At 39.0% G+C, this 13,220-nt stretch overlaps 1 protein-coding gene across 4 annotated transcripts in view; it reads left to right on the forward strand.

Annotated features, from left to right (window-relative positions):
• The window catches only part of cd2ap (CD2-associated protein), a 110,204-nt gene that overhangs the window by 56,068 nt on the left and 40,916 nt on the right, over positions 1-13,220 (forward strand). For 2 of the 4 annotated variants that reach the window (XM_085247053.1, XM_085247054.1), the window contains exons 8-12: positions 1,456-1,550; positions 2,596-2,694; positions 4,355-4,408; positions 10,101-10,137; positions 11,130-11,192. In XM_085247053.1, coding sequence (XP_085103179.1) covers positions 1,456-1,550; positions 2,596-2,694; positions 4,355-4,408; positions 10,101-10,137; positions 11,130-11,192 — 348 coding nt within the window. Of the gene's footprint in view, positions 1-1,431; positions 1,551-2,595; positions 2,695-4,354; positions 4,409-10,100; positions 10,138-11,129; positions 11,193-13,220 lie in introns of all 4 variants that reach the window. The other 2 variants (XM_085247056.1, XM_085247055.1) reach the window with 2 other exon arrangements.

A 13,220-nucleotide genomic window follows, 5' to 3' on the forward strand; every position in this document is an offset into this window, starting at 1 on the left:
GTTTCATTGAGGTTCTGTGCTCTCTGCTGTTTTTGTTTTTTCTCTTATTTTGAATGATCTTTAATAGGCTTAAAAGGTGAGCAGGACAGTGACCCTAAATATCTAAGTAAGAGCACTGAATGACATCACCGACAACCTTCGCCGATCGAGGCGATTCAGTTGGAGCCCAAACCCTGTAGAGATCCTCTGGATTGATCTCAGTAGCTGTTTACACTTGATATCCTGAGAATGTGACTGAGCTGAAACAGTTCTTCCAAGAATGGGCTAAACTTCCTTTTCGAGGTTTCTGCTTGCCTGATCTGTAGATCAGGCAAGCAGAAAGCAAATTCCCAGGCAAGCTGCTGGGAATTTGTTTGTGCTACAGAAAATGGTTGACAGCTCATTAAAGCCGAGCATCCTTTTACCGTCGGCACTGGGAATGTTTAACGAGTGTGTCCAATAAATGCAGGAATGATTAGAATCCCATTGTTGAAGAAATAAAGGTAAAAAGAGACTTGCACAAAACCTGAGAAAAGTCCTGCCAAAGGTGATGAATCTCAAATTCAGCTGTTTGTCTTGGCCAGGTCATTCATATACAGCAGACAGGTGCTGGCTTGAGGTCATGGATAAAAGAAGCAGAAATGAGCTTTTTCTGAATTGTGGCTAGGCTCTGCTTTCCTGATGGGCGGCGATCTTGGTCTTTCAGGAGGGGCTTGGAGTGGAGCTGCTACTCCTCCACGTCAAAAAAGAGTGGGATGGGATGGAATGGGATGGGATGGGATGGACGCCTCCAGGCCGAGGTGTTATCCTGCAGGGAGGAGGTCCTAGGACAAACTACAGAGGTTGTAACTGTCAGCTGGCCTGTTAATGTCTGAAAGTTGGAGGAAGCAGGTGGAGAAAGGGAGGTCACTGCTCATCCTTCTGCCCCTGCAGACCTGCCCCAGATATTGTCATAGATTGATTGATGAATGATTAAAAGTCGATTGCCTTTTGGGTGAAGGGTTAGCATATTTGTTGGTCTGAATAAGTGTAAATGAGATTATTGAAAGTTTTTATGTGCTCCTTTTTTACCTTTACGTATTCAACATGTATTCAACATGATGTTTGCTTAGCACCTCACTTTGAATAATATATGAACAAAAATTGACAGTTATTGTTTGCTACTAGCCAATGCATGTTGCTTTTGTTTATAGGTTTATATTTTTTTGTTTTATATGTAACTCACTAGGAGTTAGAAATTGAGTGAGAAATTGATGTAGAACACTGGGCAGGCTCCCCATGCTTCTCACATCACACTATCTGGCTGAGAAACATGAAAACATCCCCGAGGTTGCTCTTTAAATATAGATACTGTTTAATATTTTTCGTCTTTTAGTAAAGAGACAAATGTGGTGACAAGTTGAATAAAGTAGTGTATTGGTGATTTTTCTTTGTGTCTTCAATCTATAATAGAAGCCAATGTTTTGGTTTCCACAGCTAAAGAGTACTGTAAGGTGGCGTACGCTTACAAAGCCACAAACGAGGACGAGCTCACCCTGAATGAAGGCGATATTGTACACGTGCTGAGCAAGGTAAGCCTCCAGGTGACTCATGCTGTAAACTTGTGTAATGAAATACCTTTTCGTCAGTGTCACAACCCAACATGTGAAGCAGAAGAACAGGTGAAGAACAAGGGAACTTTAGCAAAAAGGAAATGTGCAATCCTGTTATATGTCTGTGTGCACCAACTCTTCTCACATGATCAGGAGTTGAGCAGCTAAATGTGTATCATCTGATATCATAATGTTGCCTAGCAGCAATTTAGCAACAGGCTAAAATAGCTTGTGCTTAGCACTTAGGCACATATAACACTATATAAAAGCATTATATCACTGTAATTTAGCAATAATAACATTTCATTTCTGCTTGTTGTATGATGATACTGTTATGTTGCCTGGCAAAAAACAAACTGTTCTTTGCTTTTGTTTTCAGCACCTCATACAAGTTATTGCTTCACAGCAACATTATAAAATCATCATGCTGCCTGAAATCACCCATTTTTACCATTTATGCATCTACAACATGAACATTGCTGCTTTCATTTTGCAGCCAACCGCACAAACAATACTGTAGCATGGACTTGTACCAAACCAGTTACACTCTTATAACCTAGCTCTCAGAACTGGATGTAATTATTTATGTGTGGGGAGTTCATAGCAGCCCTATAGCTGCATTGCAAGAGAGAAAAGTGGAAGCAACACGTGGTTTCTTGTAATTCTTGGGAAGCTGCCTCCATCTAGTGGTGAAACGAGAAAAGTGCATTCAAATGAAAACAAGTTTTGACATATTAGTAGAGGGAGTTAAGTTTTGTTTTGTTTTTTAAGCTGGTCTTTTTGTTTTTCCCTGTCCTGTTTTACATATTTTCTTTGACTCCTTTATTGCCAAGACCCCTGATAGCGTAGGGTCAGGGTTCAGGCTATGTAGTTTTCAAAGTAATAAAAAACTTTCTTTCTTTTTTTTTTTTTTCAAAAAGGAGATTACATTAGTTTTAAATAAAGAAAAAACAACAGCCTTATTGGACATACGTGTGATGTCATGCTAGCCTCCGCTCATTGTTTTCTGTTGCCTCTGTCACAGGACACAGGAGAGCCGGGCTGGTGGCGAGGCGAAGTCGGAGGCAAAGAAGGCGTCTTCCCTGACAACTTCGTTGTCATGATTTCTGAAGCAGAGAAAGAGGTGGGATTGGAAAAAGAACAGAATGAACTCATTATGGTCTACAGTCAACGTTCCCAGTCATTCGTTACTAGATCATCTGTTATAGGTTCTTTAAGTTAACCGAGGGATTCGTGAGACTCAGGAGGGTGTGGCGGGTGGTGTTCATGGTGTAAAATATGAGAGTAAATAGATACAAGGATATGTTCTTTATATTTGCAGTGATGCAAAATTTAGAAACATCCAGAGTGATCCTTAGAGGCTTACTTCCTTCACTTCATGCTGGAGCAGTTAACACTTAGCTATCCCTTAGTAATGCTGCTATTGGCTTAGACTGCTGGGGGACTTCCCATGATGCACTCAGTCCTTTTGCTGAGCTTCCCCATGTATTTATATACTACTATAAAATCATCTTTCCATTCCCCTCATCCATTAACCAGTCACAGTGGATATACTGTGCGTATAAATTAAAACCAAACGTCAATAAATTAATTCAGTTTTTTAACCTGAACTCAATTTGATTTGGACCAATGAAAAAGAAATTATGCAGTACTATGTTTTAGTCCTGATTTGTTTTCTGTTCACACGGACCAATCAGGAGGAGTAAATATGATGTCATTCAAACTCTCATCTCTTCATCAGCTTATCAGGACACTTAGGAAAATCACATTCTGGTGACTGACAGCACGTTAATGCTGCGCATGAGAATGAGCCCCACAGGGATGTAGCACTGTGGTGGTCTCCGTATCATTTGAGGTAATCTCCATGTGCAACTCTAAAACTGTTTTTAGCTCTTGTGTCCTGAAGTCTTGTTCAGTTCCTTTGCAAAGTCACTATGATGGTTAGATGTATAGATTAAGTCATCTAAACTCCTCTTAAGGAAAACATTGCAGTTTGGTTTCATCCTTTGGATGCTTTCAGTGGACTCCAGGAGACTTTCCAAAGTGAATTGTTTAATCCACACACATTCTTTTTTTTCTTTTTTTTCTTTTTCTTTTTTATAAATTTCCTGGCTTCTAGTTCCTGTTGCTGTGTTTTAATTCTTGCCCTCATCTGCTCAGTTCAGCTTGATGTAGCCTGGGGTAAAACAAAAACTTTGCACTATTTATGCTTCGATTCCTGTACAAACCTACCTTTCAGGCAATCACCACTCCACCTATGCGTAACATCACCACTCTGGCGTTCCACATTGTGTTTCCCACATCTGTCTCTGCATGTCAAAAAATCTCCTGAATGTGCAGTTCAGGATTTGCTCTTTCTACACAGTTTGATCCCCAGCTGTGTAGTAAACTCTGCAGCGTTCTTACATTTTATTTAGTTTTTAGTGTGAAAATCTTTTGGTCTTTCCTACCCATGAAATTAAACGCAGAGGTTTAGATAAGGACTCCCTGCTTCACACTGCTCACTCAATCCCAGTTTTGACATATGGCGTACTGTATCTTACATCTACCAATTAGTTTTATGGAGCTCGAAGTCGGATTAAATTTCCCATGTCCCAAATGCAGCAAGTAACTGTTGGTGTCGTCCAAATGCTTTTTACAGTACAAAGGAGCCTTTTGAGATCAGTGGAGCAGTTTTTAAACAGTCCGTCAGGTTGTGTAAAATAGTGTGAAAGTCTGACTGATTGATCTCATCAGAGAAAGCTGTTGGAGTGACTTTCTAGCAGATTTCTGTTCTTGTTCAGGCTCCCACATCAATAGGGTCCATCAAATCATCACCAAAGCCAGAGGCAGAAGAGGTAAGCATCCAGAGTACCCGAACTATTCACAAGCACTTCTTTTCATCCTTAGCTGCCTGTATGTAAAGGATGGGTGCAGCTATCATAGTTCCTGTGATGGAAAACTACTACTGGTCTCTTCTTGTTGAAAGGGTGGTCTTCCTCCCCACTGTTGACAGTCCTTGCTGATGAGAGATTTTTAGATCTGTGTTTCTGTCAAATACTGCAGGGATCAACATTCTGAGATACACTTTCTTGAGGAATTCACATCAAATTTTCTGTTGTTGTGAAAGGATGCTATTTAAGTTACACTACAGGGAGTGCAGAATTATTAGGCAAGTTGTATTTTTGAGGAATAATTTTATTACTGAACAATAACCATGTTCTCAATGAATCCAAAAAACTCATAAATATCAAAGCTGAATGTTTTTGGAAGTAGTTTTTAGTTTGTTTTTAGTTTTAGCTATTTTAGGGGGATATCTGTGTGTGCAGGTGACTATTACTGTGCATAATTATTAGGCAACTTAACAAAAAACAAATATATACCCATTTCAATTATTTATTTTTACCAGTGAAACCAATATAACATCTCCACATTCACAAATATACATTTCTGACATTCAAAAACAAAACAAAAACAAATCAGCGACCAATATAGCCACCTTTCTTTGCAAGGACACTCAAAAGCCTGCCATCCATGGATTCTGTCAGTGTTTTGATCTGTTCACCATCAACATTGCGTGCAGCAGCAACCACAGCCTCCCAGACACTGTTCAGAGAGGTGTACTGTTTTCCCTCCTTGTAAATCTCACATTTGATGATGGACCACAGGTTCTCAATGGGGTTCAGATCAGGTGAACAAGGAGGCCATGTCATTAGTTTTTCTTCTTTTATACCCTTTCTTGCCAGCCATGCTGTGGAGTACTTGGACGCGTGTGATGGAGCATTGTCCTGCATGAAAATCATGTTCATCTTGAAGGATGCAGACTTCTTCCTGTACCACTGCTTGAAGAAGGTGTCTTCTAGAAACTGGCAGTAGGACTGGGAGTTGAGCTTGACTCCATCCTCAACCCGAAAAGGCCCCACAAGCTCATCTTTGATGATACCAGCCCAAACCAGTACTCCACCTCACCTTGCTGGCGTCTGAGTCGGACTGGAGCTCTCTGCCCTTTACCAATCCAGCCACGGGCCCATCCATCTGGCCCATCAAGACTCACTCTCATTTCATCAGTCCATAAAACCTTAGAAAAATCAGTCTTGAGATATTTCTTGGCCCAGTCTTGACGTTTCAGCTTGTGTGTCTTGTTCAGTGGTGGTTGTCTTTCAGCCTTTCTTACCTTGGCCATGAGTATTGCACACCTTGTGCTTTTGGGCACTCCAGTGATGTTGCAGCTCTGAAATATGGCCAAACTGGTGGCAAGTGGCATCTTGCGGCCCTGTTGACTATTTTGAATGAAATGCTTGATTGTTCAATGATCACGCTTCAGAAGCTTTGCAATTTTGAGACTGCTGCATCCCTCTGCAAGATATCTCACTATTTTTGACTTTTCTGAGCCTGTCAAGTCCTTCTTTTGACCCATTTTGCCAAAGGAAAGGACGTTGCCTAATAATTATGCACACCTGATATAGGGTGTTGATGTCATTAGACCACACCCCTTCTCATTACAGAGATGCACATCACCTAATATGCTTAATTGGTAGTAGGCTTTCGAGCCTTTACAGCTTGGAGTAAGACAACATGCATGAAGAGGATGATGTGGACAAAATACTCATTTGCCTAATAATTCTGTACCCCCTGTATGCTTATCATCCATGGCCACATTCAGTGATTACTATAGGAGATCAATTGGTGCAAATTTGATTTGTTTTGAGTCATTTGATTTAATTTTTGCTTTCAGTTTTGGTGTTTTCTCGCTCACAGGTCTGCTGCTCACCTTTATTATTTAATTTTAATTCCTTGTTATTTACGGGTTTCAACTTTTGGCTTTTATTATTCTTTACTGTTTTATTCTTGTATTTTGGTGCTCATTGGTGTTTTGTTGATTTACATTATGCCCTTACATTTTGTGGCCCCACCTTCTGGCTCCTGCTTTGTGGAGCACATTTTAAATTCAAAGTCCCCGCACAACTATTCAAATCTTGAATCGCAGAAACAGAGGAAAGCAGAAGTGAAATAGCAGAACTGCACTGATATATTTAAAACTATTTCTGTTTTACATTTCAAACTGTTGCTGTGTGCTGCTTGTTGCTGCATGATCTGTACCACAAAGCCTGTTTGCTCGGTACAAGTGAAAATGCATATATGCACAGGAAAAAGTCATTGCTATGCGTTGTTGCATTAAAATGACATCTTTACCTTTTTTGTTCACATGAACAACGTTGATCTATAAAAAGATAGACTAGGTTTGTTTGCTTGTTCTTGCAGTCCGGATTTTTTCCCCCACTTAATAGATTATTTTATTGCACTTATGACTCTTCTACTTTCTTTAGAAGTGGGATGTGGTTTAGTTTAGTTAAGTCTGAAAGCTTAGGAGAGACATTAATACCTAAATATTTAATATTTCCGGATTGCAGTAGGGCAGAGGAAGAATTATGGAAGGAGCAGTTAATGGGGAGAACTGTAGATTTTGGCCAGTTAATTGAATAATCTGAAACTCTTGAAAACCAGTTTATTAAAGTAATTACCTCAGAGAGGTTGGTTTGTGTGTTTTGCAGAAAAAGCAACACATCATCCGCATAGAGACTGATTTTATGTTCTATGTTCTTACATTTTATGCCCTTAATTGTTGTAGCCTGTCTAAATGCTGCTGCTAGAGGTTCGATAAAAATTGCAAAAAGTGAAGGGGAGAGTGGGCATCCCTGTCTGGTGCCCCTCAGGAGACAGAAGCTGGAGGATGTCTGGTCATTTGTTCTGATACGAGCCGTTGGGGAATTGTATAATATTCTTATCCAGTTTATGAAAGAGTTTCCAAAACCAAATTTGTGTAAAGTTGCGAATAAAAATTTCCAATTAACTCTGTCAAATGCTTTTTCTGCATCTAGAGATAATATTATGGTTTCGATGTTTTTATCGTATGAGTAGTCTATTAAATTAAGTAATCTACGAGTGTTTGTTGAGGAGTGCCGACCTTTTATGAAACCAGTTTGGTCAGGATGAATTAAGAGGGGGGTCATTTTCTCTAATCTCTTTGAGAGAGCTTTGCAGATTATTTTAAGGTCTACATTTAAAAGAGAAATTGGACGATAGCTTGAGGGAAATAAAGGGTCTTTGCCTGGTTTTAGCAGGAGACTAATGTTGGCAGAATTCATATTTGGTGGTAGTCTGCCCTTTTCCTCGATTTCCTGCAACATGCTGTGGAATACTGGTGCCAAAATTGTCCAGAATTCTTTGTAGAATTCTGCAGGGAAGCCGTCTGGACCTGGAGCCTTATTATTGGGCATACTTATCAGGGCTTCCTGGAGTTCACTTGGCGTCAGTGGCGAATCCAGTTCCATTGCTTGACTGTCTAGTAATTTTGGAAGAGTTACGTTGTCAAGAAACAGATCAATTTCATTTTTAGATGGGTTTATTTGTGGTGAGTATAAAGTTTCATAGAAATCCCTAAAAATGTTGTTTATTCTTCCAGGATCATATATTGTGTTCCCCGATAAATCTTTAGCAGCACATATAGTTGTTTTTTCTTTATTTATTTTTAGCTGGTTAGCTAGAAATTGACCTGATTTGTTACTGTGTTCAAAATTCTGCAAGCGAAGTCTTTGTATAAGGAATTGTGTTTTTTTATTAATAGTTTCATTTAATTCTAGTTTTGTTTTTCTTAAATACACATAAAGGTGAGTTATAATCATGGATCATGCTGATGATTGAACCATATCTTTAGATATACAGTCATGTGAAACAAGAGTGACCAAGAATTACAGCTCAGACTCTACAGGCCTCTGTTACACCTGATTTATGCTTCAGCAGCAAACCTATGACACACACACCAAGAAATGTAATTACATATCGGGTCAACGCAGCCTGCAACAATTAAAAAGATTCCCTAAATCTAAATCAGGCCTTAATGTGTTAAATATTCATGAATGAGTGAGTGAAGTCATCTGACAATTAAAGCTTTGCTATGCACAGGAACAATAATCCCAAGCACAGCAGCAAATCTATAATGGAAAGGAAAGACTCCAGGTGTTGCAGTGGCCCAAAGTCCAGACCTCAATCTGACTGAAATGCTCAGGGTGAGGTTGTGGGTGTGTGTGTCTTCTTTCTTTTTTTTAACATGACTGTATTATAAATCAGACACACACATAAAAGCCTGTTACGTTCACTGAATCTATAAAAATCTTGGGAAAAGAGCCACTGTGTGACTTTTATCATTGACATGTAACATGCGTGCCCTCAAATCCCTCCATAATCCCTTCTCCGCTTCCATATTTGACTCTTACTTTAGATGTGAATTGCTGGGATGAAATCAGTTTTTATTTAATTTGTGGGAGGTAGAATCGTCTTTAACTGCACATGTTGAAATAACACAACAAGAGAAGTCCTGAACATATTTCAGCCACCCGCTCTCACACTTTAATGTCAACTGGAACAATACAATACATATATACACCTTTGTATATAAGATTTACTGTAATGCTGATGAGTAATTAAAAGTGTTTTCCAGAGATGTTGGTGTGTATTTGCAAAAAAAAAGAAAGCGGGGAAAAAAAGATATATACCCCATTCATTTTGAGAACTGCTTTTGTGTTTGTCATGTTAGGGTTATATAACATGACTGGACAGTAAATAACTCACTCAATGAATGCTGTAAGCCCATCACTGCTGACCATAATATTTTTATGGAAATAGATTTTATTAATGGGTATTAGGATACCAGTGCCTAAGCTATTAAATGTCACAAAGCGGCAGTCTAACTAATGCAGCACAAGTCAGCTGGCGAATCTTGTACTGAAATATTGCCCGTACAGGCATTATTGTCATAATTATGCCAAAGTTTATTGTTGGGAACAGTTAGATGAGAGACACAGTATTAATATAAAGAGAAACCTTTTTAAGTCTGTGTCTGTAAACACCAATAACCTTTAGCATTTTGAAAGTAGCAGCCAACACCTACATGTCTGAGCAAGTAAACCTGCTAAGTGCTAAATGCGTCCAGTGTGATACTCCAGTGCCCGGGTTGGTTTCGGGTGACACTCGCTGTACTTTGCCTCTCCTCCCACCCTATTTCACCCCGTTTCATAGCAGATGGAACCTCGTCATTTTTTTTTATTTTATTTTTTTTTAATTAGTGAAATACTTTGTGTACGTCTGTTAATAATGGTTGAAACCAGCATTGTAAGGCCTTTAAAATGTAGGTCTTATATATTGACTTGTGTTGGCGTTAATCATGTTAGACAGTCAGACTCGTGGTTAATCTTCATTGAATTAATATATTGAGTTGTAATCGAAGAGGGCTGTGCTGTAAAATGACAAAATATTTAAACTGCCTGTGTTGCTCTCCTAATATAAGAAGACAATCACAACATTTCACTGCAGGACTGAATCTAGTGCAACAAATTTAATCTTTGTTTAGACCAAACCGAATTTGTACCTTTCTCCTTAACTCCTGCTTTTTTTTTTTTTTTTGCTTTTTTTTTTTTTTAATAAAGTTAATCACTTTGTTGTGTCATCCTCACACTAACATTTATTAACTCTCTACTTTTGTCTTCCTGTCAGAAACCGAAGAAACCGCCTCCACCATCTAAAAGCACGGGTAAGGAGCAGTTTAACCTCTTTGTCTTATTATCTGCTCTCAAGTCAGTGGGAAGTGTGAAAACGGGCTTCTTACTTTAAATGTCTTGCTATTGAGCAGCTCATTTCTTAAGTAGAATTAGTAGGTGTTTACATTTATTCTACACCGCCTCAAAAATATGAAGTGCATTAATATTACTGTTTGGAAAAAATATATAGATTATTGTTAGAATAATCTGTTAATTTTTTGGTTTCAATCCTTCTTTATAGCCAGCGTCTGTGCTGTTTCATTGCTGAAATATCATCAAGGACGCAAAAGAAACAGCTGTGTACTCAGGATATTTCCATCATCATGTCCCATTGAGTGCACCTGTGTACATGCTGGGATCCTGTAACTGTAGCAACTCATAAAAAAAAGAAGTATATATACACATGGTAGAAAGTAGATTAAAATCCAAAAAGGATTGGCTCCTCTGCCATGTACTCTTTGTTTACGTTTAACTGATTGAGGAAACATTCATCAAAGCCCAAAGTGTGTGATCTACTTCTACTTCAAGTAGAAGGCTGTGTGGTGACTGAGTTTGGGTATAGAGACAGCAGTCCCTGGTATCAGCAGCAACATCTACAGTTTGCAAAATGCACATTTGCATAATTTTTTTTACCACAGGGTTTGCATTCATATCCTGCTAGGACTGTGTGTGTGTGTGTGTGTGTGTGTGTGCATGAGTTCCTGTCAGTGTAGAGATTTTTTTTTTTTTCTTAATGTGTAGATGTTAAACATAACCAAACCACACTGGTGTGCACCCACCAATACATACACAGTGTAATAGTCATCTGGCAATTCTGTGCTAATTTCATACCCGCCTGGAAGTGTCTGGTAGAGGATAGTGTATTTGTGTCAGTGCTTTGTTGTGTTTACTTGAGAAAGTGTCTTCCTATCTGTTGTGTGAGTCTCAAGTCAGTCGCGTCAGACAGACGAGGTGACTCTTGTGCGGACCATGTTTCGTTTTTCAGCTCTTAAGCCGGAGATCCCGAGTGCTGACAAGAAGCCTCATCTGGTCAGGCCAGAGGACAGAGGTACGGTTGCACTCCGTCTTTGCTCGCATCCTTCTTTATGTTCCCATTTCTCCACATTGCTCACAGCTTTGCTCCACATATCAAAATACTTTTTTTTTTTTTTTGGACATTTCCCTCCAAATTTGGCACTGAACACAGATCTCCATCCGATATTACTTTCCTGTTATGGCCTTTTCACTCGGTGCATAAATCCATCCTACTTCTGCCACATGGCATTTTACTCAGCATACTGTTGGATAAGCAGCCTTCCTCTCTGCTTGGTTTAAATTGAAGAAAACACAAGTTAACAGAGGATTTATGAAGTAAGAAGCTAATGTTACTAGGTATGCCTGAGACAGCACCTCACTGTCACCAGCTCCTTCTAGCTCACTTCACTTTGCTGAAAATGTTGGGTAGACTGGAACACAGTCAATAAAAGCTTTAACCACAGGTTTAACTTTAGTGTTCAAAAGTTTAGAAGACATTGATTCATATTCTGATGGCTTTTATGGAAAATTCTAAAAGACAAAAGTCTGAGTTTGTGTCTACCTGAAGCGCCTCTTGTGGTTCCTTCGTCTGTTTTGTTGTTGCTGTTTTTGTCTCGAGTCTTCACTTTCTTCAAAGCCTTTGTTCTCTGACTTAGTGGGGTCTTCTATATTGTGTCTCCCTTCTACGTTTCGCTTACTTTTTTGTTCATTTGAATGTTTTTCCTTCATCGATGGAAATTAGGTTTCAAAATACACTGGTTCTTTTTGTTTTTGTTTTCCCTTCCAAAAAGTACTGCTTCTAGAAAAGGCTAAAACACTTGCACTATTTGAAGATAAACAGAAAGCACTGATTTGCATTTAATATAAATAAAAACTGCCATACACAAAAAAAACCCAATATGGGTCCAGATTCATTAGGATGTGTATGTAGGTGGAAAACTGTCCCACAGGCTAAAAAAAAACAACAACAAAACAACACTTTCTCGGTTTAATGTCTCTTTTAAATAATATTCAGGTAAGGTTTATAAGATTTTCAAACTTAAATACGTTTATAGTAAAAAATTAGCCAGCTTCACAACTTGTGGGGGAGATGGATGCATTTAATGAGTTTACTTGTGTGGTGGCTGCTGTACACCTGAGGTCAGTTTATTTTTATGGTATAATCACAGCACATGTTGAAGCAAGCTCTAGTGCTGTCAACGCAGTTTCTCTTGCTGAGCCGAATGCAAGGGGTGTGTGTGTGTGCGTGTGTGTGTGTGTGTGTGTGTGTGTGTGCGTGTGTGTGTGTGTGCGTCCCTGCTAGAAGCTGCCCGTACTGCTGAGTTGGTGTCTGTCTTATGTAATCATTTTAGATGTAATTAATTCGGTGTTCAGGATTAAAGCTTTATGGATAGAAGATAATCTTCATTGTGATTGTGTAGAGATTCCAAAATCTGTAATAAAAACCCCAAAGCAAATGCAGTTGGATCTGGAAATGTCTGGATACACATATTAGCTCATTTGGCCTCAGGCATGTTGGTACATTCTCTAAATAAAGAGTGGAATAGTAGAGGACAATAGTGGTAGATGATCACTGGATCCTTTCCATAATAAAGGGAAAAATAGCCTCTAAGGTCCATAGTACATCATCAGTTCAACATGGTAAGGCTTCTTTGGCTTTGTAGCATGCCTCTCAGGAGGTAGACGTCAAAGACAAGTGATACCAAAAGTTAATAATTAATGAATTGTTATGCAATTCTGTTTATATAGACTTGAAGGGCTTTATCTGCAGTACAAGCGGTAAAATGATGCCGACTGAAGTTTCAGCTTCATGTGTGCTAGAAGTATTTATACGATTTTTATCAGTGTGTGACTGAATAACAGCAACAATGATATAAGGGGGTCAGCAGGATCAGCAGTACCTCCTGCTGTCATTTTTTTCAAACTTCTGCATATTCAAATTTCTTCCTCAAATCTTCACTTCACAAAGTATGTGTCTGCTCACTCTAGGTTACTTTCTATGTCTCAAATCCCCCCCCACACACACACACACACACACACACACACACACACACACACACAC

Source organism: Mchenga conophoros, linkage group LG15, assembly GCF_057382185.1.
Source record: "Mchenga conophoros isolate Kocher_MC1m ecotype Shallow Benthic linkage group LG15, M_conophoros_male_GT1.1, whole genome shotgun sequence".
Classification (NCBI taxonomy): Eukaryota; Metazoa; Chordata; class Actinopteri; order Cichliformes; family Cichlidae; genus Mchenga; species Mchenga conophoros.